Genomic DNA, 26,429 nt, shown 5'->3' on the forward strand with positions numbered 1-26,429 from the left:
TTTGAATCATTAATATGTGGACGACAGTTGAACTGGATGATGTAACATGTATGCCATCTGCTGGAAAGAAGACATATCGCACTGTTGGCGTTGTTTAGACAACAAAAACGGAAGGAAGCTCTCATTTCATAAACAATATTTGAGTACAGACACCGTCCTGCAGAGAGCACCCTACCCAACAGCACGTTTTTGGTCTAGCATCACTTTACAAAACATTTGCATTAAGACACTAAGACTAGCTGGTCCCTTGTAAAGGTGAGTCCACCTTAAAGAGCCTGTGACACCATCCCAACAACTGTTGTGCAATGAAATATTGGGCTACTAGTAATCTCGAACCGTCAGTTTAAAAAAGAAAAAGCGATACCGTTTCGTTAAATATCAATAATTTCGAACATCGCGGGGAAATTCCTTCACTCATTTTGAAGTTTTGGGGGAAGCCGGAAGTGACGTCAATGCGGGAACGCTTCGAGAGCCAAACACAGACAAAGTGTGTTGTGTCATGCGTAGAAATGGTGAATTACTGAGTTTAGGCACGTTAATAACGTTTTAATGAAGTTGACTACAGTATATTCATATTTGTCAGTGCTTTCATGTCAATTCGGCGACATAAACATAAATGATCGTGGTGAAGATGATGATTACATTAGGATTAAAAATCGGGAGTGAGAGCTGCTGAATTTCCTCCCGTCGGATGTGATATAAAAACAAATCGATTATTTTTGTGGTTATAAACTCAAGTGGATGAAACTACATTTATTAGTGCTTTCATGTCAATTCGGCGAACATATGATACACTAAATGATGAGTGAGGATGATGATTAAAAATCGTTTGTTTGAGCCGGTCTGCATTTCCTGATGAGAAAACAAACCGATGCTTTTTGTAGTTGTAGTACACCAACAACATGGATTAAACGTGTGTTTTTTTTACCACAATGTTGGGGAAATTAATGGATAAAATGCACGGATTATTATTATTATTCCCACTCCGATCGGGACACTAGGTCCACCGTTTCCCCGCAGCGAGGCTCCCCCCGTTGACAGTTTACGTGGGCTGGGTGCAGTGGCGGACTGGCCATCGGGACGAATCCCGATGGGCCGGTACCGAAGTGGGCCGGTCGGATAAGTAACTAGCACATCCCCCATAGGCGGCGCGTGAGGCTCAGGTTTGAGAAGGCTAAATAACTTATTTTACCTGACGCTGCCCGCCTCCGGCGTCTATAGAAAAGAGATCCACTCAGTGTGCGGAGTTTAAATCTCTCAAGTCATATTACAGGATAAAGAAAATACAGTTTAAACTGCCGTATGCAGAGAAGACGCCGACGTGTCGCACTTATCATTCATATTACATCATCAATCAGATCATCGATCATATAATATCATAATATATCATATATTTCCTTATCTGAGTCAGCTTCTCCAGCCTCATCTGGCCGTGCAACACTCAGTGTCACAGACTGGATGCAGAAGTATTATTTAACACATTATGTTGACGAAACACTCGAGACAAATGTAATTAAAGTCAGATCCACTCGTGTCTTAGACGTGAACGCGCTCTCAGCTGGAGAGAGAAACCCTGGCTTGATTTACCGAGTTGATAACCAGCGTCGTAGGACCGCTTAGCGCAGCATTTCTCAAAGTGTGGGGCGCGCCCCACTGGTGGGGCGCAGAGATGTGATAGTTGATCGCGAAAAAAAAAAAAAAAAAAAAAAAATTAAAAAAAAAAAAGTACATTTTTTTTTCACATTTATTTATTATTTATACACTGGTGGAATATCAAAACAACGGCCCGCCCGGGGTGCAAAACGTATCAATGAAAAGCGACCCTCTACCACACAAAACAACACCTGTAGAGAACCCAATTTGTGTTCTTTAAAATTGAAAAGGATATTGCATTGTGTTTGTTACTTTCGTTGCAGTTGTATGTCTTAAGTGTAATTTGGCATGCTTTTATTTTGAAGGCAAGTTTACGCTGTTGACAGTTGTCGTTGCTATGGAAACAAGAAACGTTTCACAGCGGGCGGAACTTGTCATAAAGTCCGCGATAATAAAGCCCACCCATTTAGACGGAAGATATGATTGGTCAATTGTACTGTCATTTGACATTACTCTCGTTCAGTTACTATAGCTGGCCCTCTGTGAATTCACAGCTGGACGTCCAATCAGCTCCTGTCTTCACAGACTCGCAGAGAGGAGCTTCTTTCATTTAACCCTTCACATTCAAACAGAAACTGAATAGGCAGATTCAAAGGATTTATTTCTTTGGAAATGTTATTTTAAAAACAATTTAATCAAGTTATTTTTGGTAAAACTAATGACAAATATTACTAAAAACATATTTAAAAAAAATATATAAAGAAAAATATAATTTGTTTTAATGTTTTTAAATATTATTTTGTAGAATATCTTAGGCCCTCAGAGACAGGCTCGCCACTGGTAAAAATCTCTCACACACACACGTGTGAAACGCTCTCACAGACACACACAACAGCGTTGCAGTCGGGAAGAAAAGCAATGTGGAGCGAGAGAGCAAGAGAGAGAGAGCACACCTTTATCTATTTAATAAAGTTGTACAAAATAAAGTAAGAAATCATTCCAATGTGTACTAGAGGACAGTAAAACGTTTAAAAGGGGAGTGATTAGTCAAATATGCATAAATAAAAAGAAAGAATGCTAATAGGTAACATAAGATTAGAATAAACAAGTTTAAATGATTTGTTGTGATCACATTCTAAAGATGTTTGGATTATTGAAAAGTAGACAGCTCCCTTTCATCTGAGTGTTGAGAGCTGTATCCATAAATTCATGTTGGGCTCAAAGTAGGGCTGCTCGATTATGGCAAAAATCATAATCTCGATTATTTGGGTCAATAATTTATATCACGATTATTAAAAACGATTAACCATTTACTTTGAAAAACATCAATTTATTGAAGAAAATAATTTGAAAAGTATGTTTTTAACAGTTGATTACCCTGAACTTTAAGTATAATTCAACAATTTAAAAAATAAATAAAATCGTTTTATTTCGATTATGTTGTTTTCATAATCGTTGCAAGCCAAAATCGTAATTGCAATTAAAATACGATTTAATTGAGCAGCCCTAGTTCAAAGTGCACCAGATTGATGCATTCAACTTCAACATTTAAAAAAAATCTTCCTGGGGGTGCATGCCCCCGGACCCTCGAGGATGTGACGTCCACCACCAAATAAAGCAGGTTAAAATAATTAAATTGCATACATTTTATTTTAGTAAACACTGCAAATGGGTCCCACAGACCCAAACAGCACTCAAAGGTTAAAGGTAGCATATAATAATGTTAAAATGTGCTAAATATATACACTGCAAAAAAACAAAAAAGAGGAGTAAAAGTAGCTCACGACTTGTTTTATTTTTTGAAAGTAACCCTCATCCTAAAAAAAGTTGGAGACCCCTGTTATAGAACGATACATTTGACAATTTTAAGCTTGGCCTACCATTTTATTGGAGCGATGAGGAACAGGTGGGGCTTGAAAAGGCCCACCTGTTCAAAGTGGGGAATGACAGAAAAAGTTTGAGAACCACTGGCGAGATCTCGTTTGTTAGTTTGTTGTTGTTAGTTTGTTTGTTACTCAAACATATCCAGGGTCTGTTGAACTGGCTTCGTAGTACAGGGCACAGGTGGCTAGCAGCGCTAATGTCAAAGACACAGACATTATACATTATATTTGTATTTTACATCCCCCACTCCCCCCGTTGACAGCTTACTAGCAGTACCGAAGTGGGCCGGTCGAGAGTCCCGGGATGATTTGTAGTCCCATTCCACCACTGGCTACATGACCATATGATCGCCCATATTGACGCACCTCATTCCTAAACTTCTAACAGATACAACATAAACCGATCCTTCAGCCTCATATGAGCTCTCAGACACGTTCAACATTAACCTGTCATCGCTGTCTGAGCTTGCTGCTGTGTGCGCCGTCGTGCGTTTACATCTGACTGTATATATATAAAGGTTTACATGCAGATGCTGGGATCCTGGACAGTGCAGCTGGAGCGCTGTGCCCGCAATGACGTCACCCATCATTTGGCGGGACTTGAAGAATCCGAGAGAAGATCCAGAAAATTGTCAATATTGAAGGCAGATTAATGGTTATCAAAGTACAAATATCCAAAATCAGTTCAGTAACGGTTTTCAAGGGGACAATATGTACTCAAATTGATGGGTTTGGATGATGGGGGAAAACCGTGTCACAGGCTCTTTAAATGAGCAGTCGGTGAACAGCAGGACACGGGAACTTGGTCCTGAGGAGATGTAACGATTATTAAGAAATAGTCGAGTCAAGGGGTCAAAGAAAATGAAGATTTGTGATTATTAGCGAATCGGTTGCAGGTGGGTGAAATCAGGCTTAGGGAGTTACGTATTACACGTAACGGCATTAGGTCATCAGGATACAAAATAGACAAATGTATTCCCTGACCCTTACAGAAGCAGCTGACGACCAACACACTTATGCCATTTAAATCTTTTCTCTAAACATTGCAGCTCTATTTTTCCTCTCCTGTGTGGACTCTCATGTGTGTCTTTAAATGTCCATTCTGTGAAAAAGCTTTCTTACAGACTGAGCAGCTGTGTGCTTTCTCTCCTGTGTGGACTCTCATGTGTGTCTTTAAATTTCCCCTATGTGAAAAAGCTTTCTTACAGACTGAGCAGCGGTGTAGTTTCTCTCCTGTGTGGACTCTCATGTGTTTCTTTAAATCTCCATTCTGTGAAAAAGCTTTCTTACAGACTGAGCAGCTGTGTGCTTTCTCTCCTGTGTGGACTCTCATGTGTTTCTTTAAATTTGCACTCTGTGAAAAAGCTTTCTTACAGACTGAGCAGCTGTGTAGTTTCTCTCCTGTGTGGAATCTCATGTGGTTCTTTAAACTATCACTCCTTGAAAAAGCTTTCTTACAGACTGAGCAGCTGTGTGCTTTCTCTCCTGTGTGGACTCTCATGTGTTTCTTTAAATCTCCATAATGTGAAAAAGCTTTCTTACAGACTGAGCAGCCGTGTGGTTTCTCTCCTGTGTGGACTCTCATGTGTGCCTTTAAATGTGCACTCTGTGAAAAAGCTTTCTTACAGACTGAGCAGCTGTGTGGTTTATCTACTGTGTGGACTCTCATGTGTGCCTTTAAATGCCCACTCTGTAAAAAAGCTTTCTTACAGACTGTGCAGCTGAATGGTTTATTTTCAGCACTAGGTTGTGGATCACTGACAGATTCATGTCTATTTTTCAGTGAGTTTGAGCCTGATGCAGGTTCTCTGGCCTCCTTCCAATCAGCACTGTCTTCAGTGCCAGGTTCAGAAGAGTCTCCAGTGTCGTCCTCAGTCTTTGGTTGTAAACGGCTCTCTGGATCTGAGCTCCTGGCTGGTTCTGGTCCTCGACAGTCATCTCCATCAGCTTCTGTTTCCATGTGTTCAGTTTGTCTTTGATCAGGCTGAGAGGACTGAGGTTTCTCTTTATCATCTTCACTCTTCACAGGGTCAGTAGTGAAAGTGGACTCGGTGATCTCAGCCTCCTCCAGTTCCTGAAGCTGCTCTCCCTCCTGACTGATCCTGAGTTCCTCCTGTTCCTGCTTAATGTGTGGGGGGGGCACTGGGTCCTCCGGGTCCAGACTGGTGCTCCACTCCTGCTGGTCAGGGAGAAACTCTTCTTTAACCACCACCAGCAGCTGGACATCTGCAGGAAACAGGAAACACACTGTCAGAACAAACTGTTAAGTGTTAGCATTTAAAAATCTAATCACCATTACAATGGGAGACATTTTGCAGCCCTAATTAATGCCTTTGTTTTTATATTTTCACATTATCTTTCTTAGTCCCACCTATTGTGTATTTGTGTTGGCTCAATTCACCCTATGTAGGCCTGCCCCTTTCCACTTCCAGTTAAAAATGAAAAAGTTTTCGGCGTAGCACTAGCTGCAATGTAAACAATGAATTGTATTTGGGATCGTTCACAGATACACTACGCCTACAGTAGAGAATTACAATACTCTGTTACAAATAAAAATCCTGCATTCAAACCTTATTTAAGTAAAAGTATGCAAGTATTAACCTGTTAACCCCCTAGCCTGTTTTTCAGGTCTCAGGCTCAAAAATGACATTCCCAGAACAAATGACCATATCTTCCCTTCTAAAAGGGTTAAATTAATAATCTTTGTTCCCAAAGCAAGGGTACACCTGTGAGTTGGATGTAGAAGTGTCAGAATCAATAGATTTATTTTTATTTTAAAGTAAATTTAGATTGAACACAGTAAAAAATCAATTTAATTATTGTGTCCGTCCAAAAAAAAAAAAAGATTACTTAGTGAAAACAACCCTTGAATGATGGGATGGTAGACTAAAAGCTGTAGGAATCCAAACTACAACATATAATGAGTACCCTGTATCAAGATTGATGCAAAACAAGTGAAATTTGACCTTTTTAGAAAGATTTAGCAAAAAAAACGCACTTCTGGGGTCAATTGGGTGGATTTGACCTATCTCTGGCCCCCCTTGCTCGATTTTGCTGAATGACATCTCTTTCTAACCATCAGTTCCATTGGAATCAAGAGGCGCATTCACACTGCGGTACTTTTCCCACAAAGGTTCATGCGAACTTAGTTCATGAGAACTCTTTTATCGCGTTCACACCAAAAAGAGCCGGTACTAAAATTAGTTCATGCGAACCTTTTTACCCCCTCGAAAGTCCCTGCTAGAGAGCGGGGACTTTCGAGCGGCTCTTTTGTGAGAAAAGAGCTATATTTCGGATTGGCTGGGCGGATTGCAAACCACGCCCCGTAAAACTCCCAAAAAGTTTTGTGAAGCCGCCATTTTATTATCCTTGCATTAGCATTATTAGCATTAGCATTAGCCCAGCGCAGAAACGCAGAGATACTAACTTATGGCAACACAAAATAAAACATGGGAGCGGTGGAGATGAGGAGGTGTCGGCGTTCTGGCGATTTACTCGGAAGGCTTCAGTAGAAGCTGCTGGGAGTCCCAGCAGCTTCTACTGAAGCCAGTCCCCAACTCCGGGGACTTCCGGCCGGGGACTTTGGGCGGCAGTATACGCCGTGAAGTGGTTTGCGGCCTGCCAGTAAGCCCAAAGCAGAAGAAGAAGTGACGTCAGCAGCTTCATTTACCTAATCCACCCCCAGGGACTTTTTCCGGTGTGAACGCGATCTGTATTTAGTTCATGCGAACTAAAGAGTTTGCATGAACTAAGTTCGCATGAACCTTTGTGGGAAAAGTACCGCAGTGTGAATGCGCCGAATGGGAACTCCCTCATACTCCTTTTTTGGTAATGTGTGTTCTGTGAGACTGACGCATAGCCAAAACCGGAAGCTGCGATAACTCTGGTGGCTACCATTAGCAGCTAACTTTTACTCTCCGATTTTTACATAAAAATGGAATTATGGATTATAAATTAAAAAAAATTCCACAGAAACATTATCAACCTATGGATTAACCGATTCAGCCGCGTTTTTTCTCGTTTTAATGCCATTGAACAAGTCTTTTGATCAGATTGACAGCTAAGGTGAGACGATCTCCCGTAAAAGCTACATAAAGGTACGTGTTGTGATGTCTGCGTTTGCTTCCTCTGTCACGAGTTTGGATCACTCAGTGATGATACTATACCTAAATAATCTGTGAAACCTCAGCTTTAATCGGATATCTTGTATGTGCAGCTACGATAAGTAATAAGGGTATCTTTTATCTTGAGTTCTGTGCCAAAGTGCGTTAGCATTTTTCGCTCAGGAGTCATTTAGATGCTTCTTATGAGACTTGTGTTTTGTTTTGGTAAAAATGGTTTGTATCGTCAGTTAGCTGAGATTATTCCCTTTAATCTGGTAGAACACATTAATAGGTTCTTAAATATTAAGATCCCCTGAGACACAGTGTAGTGAAAAAAAAAAGTACCCCACGAGGGGGACCTTGGGGCTTAACAGGTTAACAGAACATTTGACGGCACCTTCTTATGTAAAAGTAATGATGGTGCAGTAAAATATTCCCTGTCGGTGTTTAATGTATGATGTTTCTTGATTATTTGTATGTTGCATTTTACTGCTGTCCATGTTCAAAGTTGCGCTTGTATAAATGATTATAGATGAGGGAACCTGCTAAATATTAAAATGTGTGTGTTTTATATACAGTACCAGTCAAAGTGTGGACACACCTTCTCATTCAATGTTTTTTGTTTATTTTAATATGTTTCTACTTTGTAGATGAATACTGAAGACATCAAAACTATGAAAGAACACATGGAATTATCTAGTTAACAAAAAAGTGTTAAAAAAAAATCAAGAATATGATTTTTATTTTAGATTCTTCAAAGTAGCTCCCTTTTGCCTTGATGACAGCTTTGCACCCTCTTGGCTTCTCTCAGTCAGCTTCATGAGGTAGAAACCTGGAATGGTTTTCAATGAACACGTGTGCCTTGTCAAGAGTCAATGTGTGGAATGACTTGCCTTCTTAATGTGCTTGAGACCATCAGTTGTGTTGTGCAGAGGTATAATTAGTGCACAGTGGAAAGCCCTATTTGACTGCTGTTTTAATCCATATTATAGCAATAACGACTCAACCCAGTAAAGAGAAACGACCGTCCATCATCACTTTAAGAAATGAAGGTCAGTCGATCCGGAAAATGTCAAGAACTTTGAATGTATCCTCAAGTGCAGTCGCAAAACCCATCGAATGCTATGATGAGACTGGCTCTCATGAGGACCCCCCCGGGAAAGGAAGAGCAAGAGTTACCTCTGCTGCAGAGGATAAATACAGAGTTACCAGCCTCAGAAACCGCAAATTAAAAGCACCTCAGATTAGAGCCCACATAGATGATCAAAGAGCTCAAGGAGCAGACAATCTTAAAGGTCCCATGACATGGCCATTTCTACTGATCATAATTCCATTGTTGAGGTCTACTAGAATAGATTTACATTGTTCAATGTTCCAAAACCACATTGGTTTCTCATACAGCATCTCTGTATAGTATGTGTATTCACTCTCTGTCCTACACGCCTTGTTGGAGCTCCTGCTGCTCCAGCTGACTCAGATAAGGAAATATATGATACATTATGATGTGATATGCTGCGGACTGTACTGTTGCTTTGATCCGGTTACTTGTGTTGTGGCAGATATTTAATTAAGCTTTCTAAACGCTAATGTTATATTAGTCAGATTGCTCTGAAGATGGGAGGTGATATTCTATTAATGTTCACGTTCACACAGTCAGTTGATTTGCCGTCTTTCCTTCAACGGCAGTTTTTCTGTATTTCCTTTCTCCTGTAATATGACTTGATCGCTTTAAACTCCACACACTGAGCTATGATTGGTCAGCAGGCAGTGCTTTCACTGAGTTGAGCTCTTAGCCTGCAACCTAACCTGCTCCGGGGCAGGCACAGCATAAATTACCATGGAGTTAGTTTTTATTGAAAAAAACTGACATTGCGGTTTTTTGTTCCCCTGCGATATATATATATATAGTGCTGTCAAAATTATCGCGTTAACGGCGGTAATTAATTTTTTGAATTAATTGCGTTAAAATATTTAACGCATTTAACGCATGTGCAGAATGGCCCGCCCCATACGTGCCACCAGTGGCAGCGCCAGGGTATGGCTGGGGTAGGCTACACCCATACCAAGAAATGGCTTAGCCCCACCATGAAAAATGATGTTAAAGTAAGCAAAATAAAGTCTGCCAACTCGCGGAGTAAATTGCACAGACAGCAGTTAGTAAGATTGATTTCAGTAGCCACGGTTTTGAAAACTTTTGTCACGTAGTGATCGTCTTCTCAATAGAACATCTTTGATAACGGCGTGGTGTTGTTGCAGGAAGTCCCGACGGAGAATACTCTTGCTGTAGTACAGGGCAGAGCCATATACTAGTAATAATATGGCTCTGGTACAGGGGTGCACATAACTGGTACGCAGGTTATGTGCGTAATCTGAAATGCGTACCGTCACTTGTGTCACAAAGCGCATTTGCGTACCGACGTACTTGTGAAGCTTTTCCAGAAGGCGGTTAGATCACCGGACGACAGATTCGGTCTCCGTGTGCACAGACAGGGCTGCTGTTAACGTCGGTCTGTACAACGGAACTGTGCCAAAACTACGCCAACCGGCTGCGGAGGGAGACTCCCCCCATCACTGGAGAACCGCGCTAAAACAGCTGATCACAACGTTCACACTCTGTGGTCACGAAGTACTCCACTAGCCCCCCCCCCCCTCTGTCGACTTTCCTGAAGTACTCCCCCGTTGATAGAAATCAACACGTAATGAATTAAGACCCCACGGTTTGATGATTGATAGGTGTGTGGGTTGTCTTTCATTTTGACATGCAGAACAATTTTATAATAAACATACATACTGTATGTTAAATGGATATATCCGCCTGCTTTCATTTATCTTTCCATTCCCACAACAATATACATAAATAAATGGCATATTTTGGACATAGTTCGAATGGTGATTAATCATGATTAATTAATTTTTAAGCTGTGATTAATCTGATTAAAATGTTTAATCGTTTGACTGCCCTATATATATATATATATATAGCGTTTTTTTTTAACCTGTTAAGCCCCAAGGTCCCGGCGGGTACTTTACTTTTGTTTTCACGACACTGTGTCTCAGGGGATCTTAATATTTAAGAACCTATTAATGTGTTATACCAGATTAATGGAAATAATCTCAGCTAACTGACGATACAAACCATTTTTACCAAAACAAAAACACAAGTCTCATAAGAAGCATCTCAATGACCCCTGAGCGAACAATGCCAACGGACTTTGGCACAGAACTCAAGATAAAAGTACCCTTATTACGTATCGTAGCTGCACATACAAGATATCCGATTAAAGCTGAGGTTCCACAGATTATTTAGGTATATAGTATCATCACTGAGTCATCCAAACTCGCGACAGGGGAAGCAAACACAGACATCACAACAGATACCTTTACGGAGCTTCTAGGGGAGATCGTCTCACCGTAGCTGTCAATCTGATCAAAAGACATGTTCAATGGCATTAAAACGAGAAAAAACGCGGCTGAATCGGTTAATACATAGGTTTTTAACGTCTCTGTATACACAAATTATTTCATTTATAATCCATAATTCCATTGTTATGTAAAAATCGCAGAGCAAAAGTTAGCTGCTAATGGTAGCCACCAGAGTGGCTGCTGCTTCCGGTCTTGGCTATGCGGCAGTCCAGCGCAGTCTAACACACACACATCAAATAAGGAGTGAGAGTGACGCGTAGCCAAAACCGGAAGCTGCATACACTCTGGTGGCTACCATTAACAGCTAACTTTTGTGCTCCGATTTTTGCATAAAAATGGAATTATGGATTATAAACAATTGCTTCAAAGCCACAGATACATTATTAACCGATGGATTAACCGAGACAATCTCCCGTAAAAGCTCCGTAAAAGGTACGTGTTGTGATGTCTGTGTTTGCTTCCCCTGTCGCGATATCGGATCGCTTAGATACTATACTTAAATAATCTGTGAAGTCTCAGCTTTAATTGGATATATTGTATGTGCAGTTTCGATAAGTAATAAGGGTATCTTTATTTTGAATTCTGTGCTAAAGTGCATTAGAATAAAAAAAAAAAAGAATAAAACCGCACGTCCATGCGGTGTGAATATTGCGCATGCGCATATCGCGGTTATCGCCATGACACGGTATATCGTTCAGCCCTACTTTGGATTAATTCAAATTAATGGAGATCTAGCCTGCTAAAAAGAGAACCAGCATCGTAGGACCGGAAACACAGAGTTTTCCCTATAGTTAGCTCGCTAAGCGAAAATCCTGCTTCGTAGTACAGGCCTCTGGTGGTCCAGTTTTCATGGCTTTATTTTGTTTCCCATAGGGTATTTATTTTATTTCTGGTTAGGGAAGGGAAACTCTGGGTCCTACGGCCTGTGGTGTGGCTGGCTCTAGTTACCTCCTTCTGTTTGTTTCTTTTGGCCAGTCCTCCAGACCGCTTTTCGTTTGCCGGATTGCTTGTGTGAGTAAACGGCTGTACTTCAATAAATGATCGTAATCAAGTACTGGTTTTTGCGTGTATTATTTTATGTTGCGGGTCTCCCCATGAGCCACGACCACAGAGTAGAGGGTGGGTCATAACAATAGACCTGTTTTTTCTGTGTTAGAGTTTTACTATCTACTGGGTGTACTTTGAGGGTTTGTGACTCTGCAGACCGTTTGCAGAAAAACCTACATAACACACAAGGGGACAGGTAATAAATAGGAAAAGCATGACATGGGACCTTTAACATGCACTGTTCAGAGGAGACAGCGTTAATTAGGCCTTCATGGTCCAATTGCTGCAAAGATCCACTACTGAAGATGAACAACAAGAAGAGGAGAATTGTTTGGGCCAAGAAACACAAGAATTGGACATTAGACCAGTGGAAATCTGTACTTTGGTCTGATCGGTCCAAATGAGAGAATTTTGGTTCCAACCTCCGAGTCTTTGTGAGACACACAGAAGATGAGCGGATGGTTTCTGCATGAGTGGATCCCACTGTGAATCATGGAGGAGGAGGTGAGATGGTGGTGGGGGGGGGGGGGGGGGGGGGCTTTACTGGTGTTACTGTTGGTGATTTATTCAGAATTCAAGGCACCCTTAACCAGCATGGCTACCGCAGCCTTCTGCAGTAGCCAGCAGAATATAAATCATATTCTGGATTTGTTAACACTTTTTTGTTTACTAGATAATTCCATATGTGTTCTTTTATAGTTTTGATGTCTACAGTATAAATCTACAAAGTAGAACCAATTTAAATAAATACAAAACTTTGAATGAGAAGATGTGTCCAAACTTTTGACTGCGTCTAATACTAGTGCATATCTCTCTCAAAAAATAAATAATATATATATATATTAGGGCTGTCAAGTTAACGCGTTAATAACGCCTTAACGCAAAAAAAAATAACGCCACTAATTATTTTAACGCATGTGTATTTTTTGTCCTCGGCCGCCCCGTAGTTTCAGAGAGCATCAAGTTTAAAATACATTCTACAAGCTGATGCTGACAGCCCCGCTCCTGCCGCCCGCTTGTGGCAGACCACACTTCCACGCTCACCGGCAGGCACCGACTGGCCATCGGGAGGACCGGGAGGGTGTGTGTATGTGTATTGCTGTTGTTAGCATCTGGTGCTAGCTGCGCTAACGGATATAAGGAGCTGTTTCAATGAAAACAGGAGCGACATTTCGCCGAGCACCTGACTTTATGCAGGTAGCCAGACAGTGGGACATTGTACGAAAAGTCAGCACACTAAGCACGGATAGTGCATGCAACATGATTGCAGCGTCCAGGCAGCTCCCGTTCGAGCATATGCCTTGAGTTGCACATAGCTCCAACGATCCATCACAGTCTCTCTCTCCACACACACACACACACACACACACACACACACACACACACACACACACACACACACACACACACACACACACACACACACACACACACACACACACACACACACACACACACACACACACACACACACACACACACACACACACACACAGTCACACGCACACACACACACACACACACACACACACACACACACACACACACACACACACACACACACACACACACACACACACACACACACACACACACACACACACACACACACACACGTATGAGAGGTTCCAGGTTGAATATTTGTAATGTTCAGAGGTTGTTGTGTTTAATATTCATGAGAATATTTGTCATTGTTCAAATGATAATAAACACACATATAAAGCATATGTGTCCACTCATATGTTGATAAGAGTATTATAAAACAGATATAAAATGTGCGATTAATTTGCGATTAATCGCGATTAACTATGGACAATCATGCGATTAAATATTTGTAATCGACTGACAGCCCTGACTGTCAAAATTATCGCGTTAACGGCGGTAATTAATTTTTTGAATTAATTGCGTTAAAATATTTAACGCATGTGCAGAATGGCCTGCCCCGTGCCACCAGTGGCAGCGCCAGGGGATGGCTGGGGCTACACCCATACCAAGAAATGGCTTAGCCCCAGCATGAAAAATGATGTTAAAGTGAGCAAAATAAAGTCTGCCAACTCGCGGAGTAAATTGCACAGACAGCAGTTCGTAAGATTGATTTCAGTAGCCACGGTTTTGAAAACTTTTGTCACGTAGTGATCGTCTTCTCAATAGAACATCTTTGATAACGGCGTGGTGTTGTTGCAGGAAGTCCCGACGGAGAATACTTTTGCTGTAGTACAGGGGTGCACATAACTGGTACGCAGGTTATGTGCGTAATCTGAAATGCTACCGTCACTTGTGTCACAAAGCGCATTTGCGTACTGACGTACTTGTGAAGCTTTTCCAGAAGGCGGTTAGATCACCGGACGACAGAGTCGGTCTCCGTGCACAGACAGGGCTGCTGTTAACGTCGGTCTGTACAACGGACTTGTGGCAAAACTACGCCAACCGGCTGCGGAGGGAGACTCCCCCCTTCACTGGAGAACTGCGCTAAAACAGCTGATCACAACGTTCACACTCTAGAGGCTTCTCAATACTCAAATTTCCCCTCCTCGACTCCTTGGTCCTCCGGTAGTGACCCGGAAATGAATTTCAGCGCGCCATTTTGAAGGACGTCTCATTTCTCTAAATGCACACAGAGGACCGAGGATCGAGCGTCGAGGAGGCTCTCTGGAGGAGCTATAACCGAGGATTCACTGATGGTTCCTCCACGGCTCCTCCGCGGATGCATTTCCGGGAACGGTGGAGGGGTGACGCACGGCCGGACTTATCTCAGCCAATGACAGCTCTGCATGCAACCCCTGGATATTATTTTAGAACCTGCTCTCATCGCAACGCGATGTTTACAGTGATAACAGCTGTGAGGTGCAGAAAGCAGAGCAGTGTGTAAAATATATATCACTCAGTATAACATGCCTACTCTCTTTATTTGCTTTAGTTTAGTAGATATCTACAAACAAAGAGTCGATATTTTTCTAAAACCATTTAGTGCTTCACATAATAAAATACACAACGGCTGTAGCCTGATTATGCTTTAGGAGCTGTAGGTGTGTGTGGTACAGTGTGTAGGTGTGTGTGGTACAGTGCGTAGATGCGGCGGACAGACGGGTCTCAGTTGGTTTGATGTCCTTACTTTTAATACTTGTAAATAAAACTTTTGGCCCGTAATTTCAATTCCCCATTTCAGCGACTAGAGAGAGGGGGGGGGGATATATCCAGTCTCTGATTGTGTTACGTTATTATGAGAGTGCTCTCATACTTTAAATTGCATATATTTATATAAATATATTTGTGTCTGTGTTTCCGCATCTGTAGCCTGGTATTGTCTCATTATACCGCACTCTCAATGAATTCAAAGTAAATATGTGGGGGAACAATGTTCAGCTGATCTAACAGAGATTATAAAATATGACAAAACACTCAACAGATGATGCAGCTGTTGCCACGTAATAATGAACGGACGTCGCTTTAATAAGACCGCTCAGAGGAGAGGAGTTCTCATTTCTTTAAACGTCTGCTGCTTCCCCTCCTCTCTCCTCGGTTCCCCTCCTCGGTCCTCCGCTCGCATCTCCTGTGGGCGGGACTAAGTCTCGAGGAGGGGAGCCGAGGAGGGGACATTTAAGAATTGAGAAGCCTCTTCTGTGGTCACGAAGTACTCCACTAGCCGCCACCCGGGGGGGGTGGCGGCTAGTGGAGGGGGGCCAGAGGGGCAGAGGGGCCCCCCCCCTCTGTCGACTTTCCTGAAGTACTCCCCCGTTGATAGAAATCAACACGTAATGAATTAAGACCCCACGGTTTGATGATTGATAGGTGTGTGGGTTGTCTTTCATTTTGACACGCAGAAAAATGTTATAATAAACATAGATACTGTATGTTAAATGGATATTTCCGCCTTCTTTCATTTATCTTTCCATTCCCACAACAATATACATAAATAAATGGCATATTTTGGACATAGTTCGAATGGTGATTAATCATGATTAATTAATTTTTAAGCTGCGATTAATCTGATTAAAATGTTTAATCGTTTGACAGCCCTAATATGTATATATATATATATATATATAGAGAGAATATATTATAAATACATGTTGGCAATAATTGATTGATGAGATTTTACATCAATTTATATTAACATTTTAATTACTTAATGACCTTTGTACTAGTTCTCCTATTCTTTAACAAGTAACATTTTAGATGTGTTTAATTTATTATTGAACATATTTATTCATTGATTTCTTTATGAATAATCCTCAAGCAATTTGAATTAATCCAAAGTATTTATTTGTATTTGGATTGGTGAATAAAGAAGCACATTAAAACTAAATTATCAAATTATGTCACATTTAACCAACTAGTGCCTACATGTATGGGTAATATTTAAATCAGTAAATTAAATGACATTATTCAATGTATGTATTTTTATAAATATATTTATTTTGGTAGGTTTGCTCTTCCGTAATACATCTTAATTATCATAATAAAGTACGTGTGTCTAATAATACTTACATACAGTACTTTAACTTGTAAATCCAATCAAAGTTTATTTATAAAGCACATTTAAAAGCGATTTTTGGTCGGGCCAACGTGCTGTACATGTAATAAATACTACAATCACATAAAAACACATTACTACAATCACAATAAAGAACAATAAATTACAACCGATATATAAAAAACACAGGGAAAAGTCAGGAGTCGTGCTCCGCTCTGACTAAAAGGCCAGGGAGAAGAAGTGTGTTTTAAGAGTAGATTTAAACACCTCTAGGCTCTGGGCCGACATCACATGGAGGGGCAGAGTGTTCCAGAGCCTAGGGCCAGATGCTGCGAAGGCTCGGTGCCCTCGGGTTTTGACCCTGGTCTTGGGCACTATCAGCAGCTCTGGCTGGGTTGTAGCGCTGGAGGAGTTCAGCTATATAGGCCGGAGCCAGCCCATTTAGGGCTTTGAAAACAATAATGGAGTATTTTCACAGTGTGGTGTTTGTACTTTTACTTCAGGATCTACTACCTGCAGCAAGTGCTGATAAAGGGTCTAAAGTGTTATTAATGTGATAATAAAGTGCTACTGAAGAGTGTAAAGTGTTAATTAAGGGTAAAGGGAACAGACCTGCTCTGGGTATCCGAAGCTGAGGCTGTAAAACAGCGTCCAGAAGTTTCTGGAGTCTCTTGTTCTCCTCTTTGGAAAGAGACAGCTCCTCCTCGTACTCGGCTATCGTTTTTTCAAACAAAGCAAATATCTCTTCAGCAGCAGCAGTGAGTCGCTGCTTCTTCAACGAGAGCAGCATTTGGACTTTACTCATGTTTACAAGATCAAGCTCCGTTAAACACACCGTTTCTCTCTCAATCTAACTGGCGTTGCTAACGTGTTTCCAGCTAGCATGCTAAGCTAGCTCCTATAGTCCTAGGTAAACGCTCCAGAGAAAATAGCACCCAGTCCATTCAGAGGTTTATCCAAACACACAGATGATGGATCAGTAGTGCTGGAGCTCACACACACTTTCCCAGGAACACAGAGAGAGAGAGAACCGTAGCGACGAGACGCCGTTACCGAACAAAATGTGGGACGAACAACTGGTGATATCTTCTTCTTCTCTTGTTTTTGGCGGAATGCAAACAACTTAAAAAGGTGCCTACCGCCACCTACTGAGTATGAGTATGAATCATCACATCATTCCAACTCTTTAACCTATGATCTGATAATATTATTTATAAAATAAATCAATAAATCAATAAAACCATGAAATAAATAAAACAAAAATACAAATCTATGTTCTTTCCTGACCTAATGTTAAATTATTTTTCCTACCCCAGTTTCACTCAATAATTTAAACAGTGCCTTTCTGGTAGCCCTTACTCCCTCTCCTTTTGTTCCCAAAACACCAACCACACTCCATTCCCTCTCTGCCTCTAAAACTTTAGCCTTTAATTGTTCTCTTTCCGCTTTATAGATGTCACAATGTAACAAGATATGTTCTACATCTGCTTTTACTGCACAGTTCCCACACTTGTTACTGTCACTTTTCCCCATGATATACAGCGTACTATTCAAAGCCGTGTGATTTATTCTGAGTCTAGCCATCGTGATTTCCTCCCTTCTGTTTCTCTCTTTATGAATATTAATTGTAATTGTACTTTGTGATAGTCCTTGCCTTTCTGGTCTTTCTCCCACCTTTTCTGCCAGATCTCCATCCCTTTTTTCTTAATGACTGTGTCGAGGCTAAGCCAACGCTTTAAGCCTCTGAGGATCTGCTTGGTGGGTGTAATTGACGCACACCTTGTTTGCTGCCAAATAAAAGTCAGAACCAACGTTTCCAGTTAGAAATAGTCCATTTATTTCCCTTTTTTACTGGTTTCTTTGTTTCATTCACCACACGATATTTATGGTTTACACAATACCTTTTGCTTTGTTTTTATTCCCGTGTTTGTGTGCGTGCTCCGTGTGTGCATGTTCTCCGTGTGTGCTCCTTGTGTGTGTGTGTGTGTGTGTGTGTGTGTGTGTGTGTGTGTGTGTGTGTGTGTGTGTGTGTGTGTGTGTGTGTGTGTGTGTGTGTGTGTGTGTGTGTGTGTGTGTGTGTGTGTGTGTGTGTGTGTGTGTGTGTGTGTGTGTGTGTGTGTGTGTGTGTGTGTGTGTGCTCAAAAACTGTATGGGCCTTCCGGCGGAACCTCTCACCAACACACACAGGTTCCTACCTTTATACCCACAGTCAATTGGCTCCTACACACCAGCCCCTAATTGATAGTACAGGTATCAATTGAAAACAATTAAGGAGCCAAATGTAAAAATCATTTTTCAATACATAGAAATGCACATCCTACACTTCCTGTACTAAACATAGTTTAGTAATAGGTCGCACAATAATGTTGGTCTTGGTCTGTAGCTTTACAGAGCGCACCAGGTATTCTCGCACCCAACGCTTCCAAAATAGATCAGAAATGTACTGAACTTGTCTCCAGCGACGTTTCACATACATGTCAGATGGTTCAAACAATCCAGGTGGCAGAGCTGGTTTCCCTTTCAAAAGAAGAAGATGATTTGGTGTTACAGGCTCCAAATCATTTGGATCGTCGGCTTGGTGATTGGCCGATCGTTAAAAATGGCTTCAATTTCACACATGACTGTATGAAGTCCATCATCATTCAACATCTGTTGCTGCACAACTGAATTGAGGACGCGCTTTACCATGCATATCAAGCGCTCCCAAACACCACCATGATGAGATCCTGCTGGTGGATTAAAACTCCATTCAACTTCAGCTGAAATTAGAGCTCCTTGAATCTTCTCATTATTCAATGCAGCGAGGGCCTCTCTTAGTTCTCTTTCTGCTCCAATGAAGTTGGTTCCATTGTCTGACCTCATATGAACAACTTGACCTCTTCTACTGATGAAACGTCTTATAGCATTTAGGCATGCGTCAGTGTCAAGAGAGGGTGCAACCTCCAAGTGAACTGCTCTACTTGTTAAGCAGGTAAATATCACTCCATAACGCTTGCATGTAGATCTGCCCCTTCTGATTTCCACAGGTCCAAAATAATCCACTCCAACATTGGTGAATGGAGGTAGATCTGGAATAATTCTCTCCTTTGGAAGATCTGCCATTTTTTGCTCTATAGGTCTTCCATTGTAACGTCTGCAAAAGTGGCATGATGATATGATCTTCCTTATGGCAGAGTTAGCACTTGTTATCCAATATTTTTTTCTCAAAGCAGACAGTGTATGGTTTCTACCGCTGTGCCATAGTAGTTGATGAATGTCCTTGAGGATGAGTGTGGAAATATGCTGCTCTGTGGAGAGGATCAGTGGATGTTTCACCTCCAAAGGCATTGCTCCTTTGCTTAGCCTGCCTCCAACTCTTAGTAGTCCATCTTCCAGAATCGGATCCAGCTTGTAGATGGAACTGTGTCTGCTCACTGTTTCTGTTTCAGATGTTAAAGAAGTGATTTCATCCTTAAACCTATGCTGCTGACCGTAGCGTATTATAGCCAACTCAGCTTCCAAGAGATCTTTAGGTGTCAAGATGTGACTCTCCGGGTTGACTTTGGGTTTCAGTCTTTTCACTTGACCAGCTTGTGCAGAGGGATTCAAATCCTTTCTTTTACGACTCAACTCCAACAGAATTGTCTTCAGCCTGAGAAACCAGGCCACCGACACTTTGAGCTTTTTCCAGTCTGAGAAGTAAGTCATGAGCTGGTCTGTTGCATCAAGTGATTCATTGACTATGATATTAACCGAGGTATCTTTTCTGACTTCTGGGTCAACCAAATCCAATATGACATCACCGCCATAATATGTAGGCTATTCCTCTTCAGATTTGACAAGAAATGTGGGACCCTCAAGCCAACTGCGGCTTTTCAGAAAGTCAGGGATCTTCATTCCTCTGGATGCAGCATCAGCTGGGTTGTCTTTGGTTCCTACATGCTTCCATTGACATGGTCTTGAAACCTCTCTTATGGTTGTGATCCTATTTGCCACAAATGTGTGGAAACGCTTGTCATCGTTGTTAATGTACTTCAGAACTGAAGTACTGTCTGTCCAAAACACAGACTCATCCAAATGAAGTTGAAGCTCTGATTTTAACATCATATCCACTCTGGCAGCCAGAACAGCAGCTGTTAGTTCCAGTCGTGGAATGGTGACCATTTTTATGGGTGTAACTCTAGCCTTTCCTAATAGGAAAGCAACATGAACATCACCTTTGCATTTCATTAGCCTAATGCAAGTTACAGTCCCGTAGCCACTGGCATCAGCAAAGTGATGTAGTTGAGAGTGTATGGGTTCACCGAAGTCCTTTGGCTTCATACACCTGTCCACTTTAAGTGATGCCAACAACTTAATGTCCTCCAACCACCGTCTCCACTGGTGTACGATATCTGGTGGAATGGCATCATCCCATCCACAGCTTCTCCTGCAAAGCTCTTGTTGCATTATCTTGGCTGGGAAAGTGACTGGTGCCAAAATACCCAAAGGATCATACACCGAGCTTGTTGTGGATAGCATGCCACGTCTGGTTAGAGCCTGCTGTTTCACTTCCATCTTGAATTTAAAGGAATCTGACTCGACGCACCAGAGTAGTCCCAAAGCTCTCTCAAGAGGAAGATTGTCTCTATCCAGATCCAGGTCCTTTAGCTCTTTAGCCTTATGCTCAAGTTCTGCGATTGTCTGCAAAACTGCCCGACTATTGCTGATCCATTTTTCCAGCACAAAACCTCCTCTTGTACAGAGAGCATTAAGATCTTCAACCATTTGTATTGCTGTCTTCTCTGAGCCCAAACCCATCAAACAGTCATCCACATAGAAATTTCGCTTAACTGCTTAGTAGTGATACAAATGCCATATCAATCTCATTAGTATGCAGAAAAAGTGACAGGTCGCCCCGCCCCCTTTTGGCCGGAAGTCCCGCCTTATTTGACCGGAAGTCCCGCCTTTTTATTTTGAAAACCGGAAGTCCCGCCTCGTTCGACCGGATGTCCCGCCCCCGCTTCCGGCGGATGTCCCGCCCCCACTTCCGGTTTACAAAATTAAATTTAAATTTAAATTTAAAAAATGAGAAAAATAAAATGCCGTTGTTTTCAATCAATTAATATGTCTAGGATATATATATCCCGCCTCCTAACCACTTCCTGTGTGGTTAATCCTTTATATAGTATCGAATGTAACTTACAAATACTTGCAAAATAACATGAAATTAATCAAAAGTAAAGCATCTAAAAAAACATATATTTAAACCTCTCTGTTTTTGCAAACAGGACATGACAGGACATGAGGGGAGAGAACATATGGTGGAGGAGGGGGGAACACACACACACACACACACACACACACACACACCCCACACACACACACACACACACACACACTTTCCCCGCCCCTCACCCCTCTCGCTTTAGGGCTGTCTAAATAAAAAGCCAGCGTCACTCATTTTTCAAGTCGAGAGAAAATGGCCAAGAGACGTCTTGATATGAATTTAATCAGCGAGACACCGGTGACAACTTACAGCCATCCGTTGGGTGCTCCAATCAAGAAACGAATGCAATTTGTATGCCGGGTTCAGACACCTACAGCCGAAGATATGCTTCAGTCTCCTCTGTCTTGAAGGCAGTGGTTAATCCTGTATACAGTATCGAATGTAACTTACAAATACTTGCAAATAACATGAAATTAATCAAAAGTAAAGCATCTAAAAACATATATTTAAACCTCTCTGTTTTTGCAAACAGGACATGACAGGACATGAGGGGAGAAAACATATGGTGAGGAGGGGGAACACACACACACACACACACACACACACACACTTTCCCCGCCCCTCACCCCTCTCGCTTTAGAGGCTGTCTAAATAAAAAAGCCAGCGTCACTCTTAAATATTTTTCAAGTCGAGAGAAAATGGCCAAGAGACGTCTTGATATGAGTTTAATCAGCGAGACACCGGTGACAACTTACAGCCATCCGTTGGGTGCTCCAATCCAGAAACGAATGCAGTTTGTATGCCGGGTTCAGACACCTACAGCCGAAGATATGCTTCAGTCTCCTCTGTCTTGAAGGCATTCTTAAGCACATAAATGTAACATTAGGCTATGCATAAAATAACCAAACGATTATTACATTAACTAATTTGAACAGTAATTCAATCATCATCATCTCATAACAAAATAAGCTAAGGCAACTACTTGCATTCAGTGACTTGATTTTTTAAATGAAAACCAGGGATATCTTTTGTTTTGCGGTCCATATCTCATTAAAAATATCTAATGTTAGTAACTATTAAAGAAAGAATGGGGACAATTCTGTGTTAATGTAGTTTGACCATTGTAACTGCTGTGCAGACATACTGATAAAATAGGGCTTCTAACTAATTACCTTAAATAAAATCACTAATTAATTAAACCAGTTCAATACGCATTATTCTTATTCTTATCATTCTTTATGAGCGCAGTAACGGTAAGGTATCTAATTACTTATTTATCTAGTATTCCATCACATAATAACAGAGATGGTCAAACTGAAGTAGAGACATGGCAGAAATCCTACAATGAAGCAGGACAGTGAAGGGGAAGTCTCTTTTGAAGAGGGTTTTAATAGTTTAAAGATCTTAATGCCCCCTTGATCATATCTTTTTTTTAAAAGACTGTTTCTCTAAAAGGCAGGTTTTGTGATTTTTAAGACTTTTTACAGACACTCGGCAGATTTGTGTGTAATTCTCTCACAAAGGAACAGTAAGTCTCTTACTTTTTTGATAGCGTTTTTTATGTATGACAACTTTACAACTGGTAGAAAGTTAAGTACTTTTTCTGAGCAGATTTTCTTTAAGACTGTGACTCTTAACACACCAACCCCCCGAGAGCCAGACATACTCATCCCCTTTTCAACGTATTTTGTTTTTGTCTTTCTCGCTTTTTTTTCCATTATATTTTTGAAAAAACTACATAGTGATTGCTAGCAAAAATACAACATGCAACTAATACATTATACAATATTACGACTTTTGGCGATATTTTCAACACAATATACTTGTACCCTTTTTTTTTTTTTGTAGGACTTCAAGATATGTTGCATGTCATGCATAAACACGGTGTCATCTTTCTTGAAACTGACGTGCTGTCCGTTTTACAAACAAGTTATGTTTATGCTTCTTCATCCTCTGAATGTTCCTCCCCCGTCCCTCTTCACAATAACAATCAAGGTGGATCTGTGAAATGAAACACCTCTTCCCAAAGCGTGACTACCCTATTGAGGGCATGCGTCTAGGGCAGTAGGGTCTAAATCGATGGGCCAGATATACTAACATGCAGAACGTACGGTATGTTTGAAAAAGACTAACCATTTATCCAGTTCAAGCTGTCTTTAAGATGTGACATCGCGCTCTGACTATTTCCCGTAAAATCGTGACAAACTATTACTTGTTCTTACATTTGACCTCTTGCTGCTTGGTTGAAAATGATAGATGAAAAAGAACTTTTTTAAAAAGAGTCAAACCACAAATGTTTTAAGATTGTTACAAAATGTAAAAAATAAAAAAGGTCTGGAGACAAAATTAATTCAGGTGACTCTGGCTTTATTAGGACAACAAACATATAATACAAATGGGTTAGGGGTTAAATATAACCATCGTGGACTTAATAGTCTAACAAAATACTTTTATCTGAATACATTTGTTCTTTTTAAGAGCACTTTTTGAAATTATTTATTTATTATTTCAGTGGAACAATCCAGTGTTTGTTAACATTAACGCTTTCTTCTCTTTTTCTTGTGTTACTAAGATACTTTTAAACACACTTTGGTGTATGCAACACTTGTTCAGATAAACAAGGTTTTTTCTTTTCTGATAAACTTACATATTTTAGTTATTTTATGTTACCAAGATACTTTGAGATACACCCTGATGTACGCAACACTTAACAAAGGGTATAATATGAAGTAGTTGGTAAGGAAGGGGTTTTTCTTTAAGGGTGCAAAACTTTAGAACAGGGTAAAATATTCATTAATTTGTATTGAATTGAGTTTTCTTTTTTTGATTTTCAACATACTATATGACTTTTACATATTTCTGACGTACTATACTTTTTTGACTTTTTTCTGTAGAATCTTGACAAAACTATTACTTGTTCTTAAATGATGACCTATTGCTGGAGATGAGATGAAAAAGCTACAACGCTTAAAGAACTTTTTTCTAAAAACTCTCAATTCTACACTGACTCCCCCCACTCAACGCAATAAGTCCCACCCCACTCAGCAAATCATCTAAAACGAAGGACCCCACCAAGACGACCGTTGAAAACTAGCCATGGATCTGAGAAAAACCAAGTCTGATGTAGCCTACCCTTATTATCACCAGGATAATGGATATGGGCTTAATGACTGGATGGTACAAAGTAGGGGAGAGGATGTTCCCGAAGAAGAGCTCTCCTCTATATGTAATAGTATTGTAAACGAAACATTTAAAGTGGTCCTGGAATCTTCATTTTTCAGAAACATTCTGTAACATTACCGAAGAAATTACACTTACTCTTTTTCTTGTGTTACCAAGATACTTTTAGATACAGTTTGGTGTCTGAAAACTGAAACTGGTTGAATATGAAGTACTTTATAAGGAATTCGGATTCTTTTAAAGGCAGATTTTGGCTTTTTTTCTCTTGCCAAGATACTTTTAGACACACTTTGAGGGATGCAAAACCTTAAAACTAGAAAATGAAGTACAGTCTGATTAGATTTTTTCTTAAAGACTGTTTCTCTAAAAGGTAAGTTTGTGATTTTAACAATTTTCCCTGACACTTGGCAGATTTGTGTGTAATTCTCTCACAAAGGAACTGTAAGATACACTTTTTATGTATGCAAAACCTTAAACTTTTTTTTTTTTTTTGAAAATAAAATACTTTGTCTGAATACATTTTCTTTAAAGGCACTTTTTTATTTTAACTCTATTTCAGTGGAAAAATACAGTTTTGTTGACATCAAGTCTTTTTTCTCTTTTCTTGTGTTACTAAGATACTTTTAGACACACTTCAAGGAGAGACTTGAAAATATCCTTACCGAGTTGTATGGAGAAGAAGAAGACTAATAACCAGCCGGGGGATTTTTTTTTCCGATACTTCGACTTTTCTTTAAAGTAAAATAAAAATGGGAAACTACTATGCAAAACGCTCTGTATATATTGATCATAATGTAGTCAATACCCTTTTAATAAGTGTGGTGATGAGGACGATTGAAAACAGAATGAGTAGTGACCCCCGTGTAAGCAGAATGGCTGAAGTTTGTAAACTAGAAGACATTTTGGATATCGTTCGTTCTGGCAGTACTATTCCGGGTCATTGGGAAACCATTGTAAACGAAACATTTAAAGTGGTCCTGGAATCTTCATTTTCCGAAACATTCTGTAACATTATCTCAGAAATGAAACAAACATCAAAAGTGTATCATGTGCTCTCATTGTATGCTCTGTTTGTAGATGTAATGCATCTGTGTGTTGAAAACAGCATACACGTGAATATTTTGACTGAAGTGAAAAACTTCCATCACGATATCTCCAGTAATATGGGGAATTCTATGCTGGAGACTGTCCTGGGGATGCTACAATCAGTATAACTATTGATTTTGTGTGTGAAAAAAATAAAAAAAGTGTTTTTTTACATCTAAAAACTGTTGTCATCATTATAGCAAGGGGGGCGTGTCTGATACATGTGTATTACAGTCCTTCTTGTTGTGTTTTTCAGTGTTTTCTGTGTGTCTGTACACACAAAGCACACTTCATTATCTACTTTTCAGCTTTTTTAAAAAGAAAAGTGTATCTTTCGGTAACTTTCTCAGAGAATTTAAGCATAAATCTGTCAAATGTTCAAAACAGCCTTGTTTCACTGAAATACCCTCAAAATGACAAACTGCCATTAAGAGTCAGATTCTTAACCAAAT

General features: G+C 40.5%; 1 protein-coding gene across 1 annotated transcript; it reads right to left on the reverse strand.

The window, feature by feature from the left end:
- Positions 1-3,339: 3,339 nt before the first annotated feature.
- Positions 3,340-17,565, reverse strand: LOC139435525 (zinc finger protein 696-like). Its single transcript, XM_071206198.1, has 2 exons — positions 17,136-17,565; positions 3,340-5,702 (listed from the first exon to the last, which is right to left on the reverse strand). Exons 1-2 carry the CDS (start codon positions 17,326-17,328, stop codon positions 4,528-4,530), a joined length of 1,368 nt encoding a protein of 455 aa, XP_071062299.1. The 5' UTR covers positions 17,329-17,565; the 3' UTR covers positions 3,340-4,527.
- Positions 17,566-26,429: the final 8,864 nt, after the last annotated feature.

Source organism: Pseudochaenichthys georgianus, chromosome 16, assembly GCF_902827115.2.
Source record: "Pseudochaenichthys georgianus chromosome 16, fPseGeo1.2, whole genome shotgun sequence".
Lineage (NCBI taxonomy): Eukaryota > Metazoa > Chordata > Actinopteri > Perciformes > Channichthyidae > Pseudochaenichthys > Pseudochaenichthys georgianus.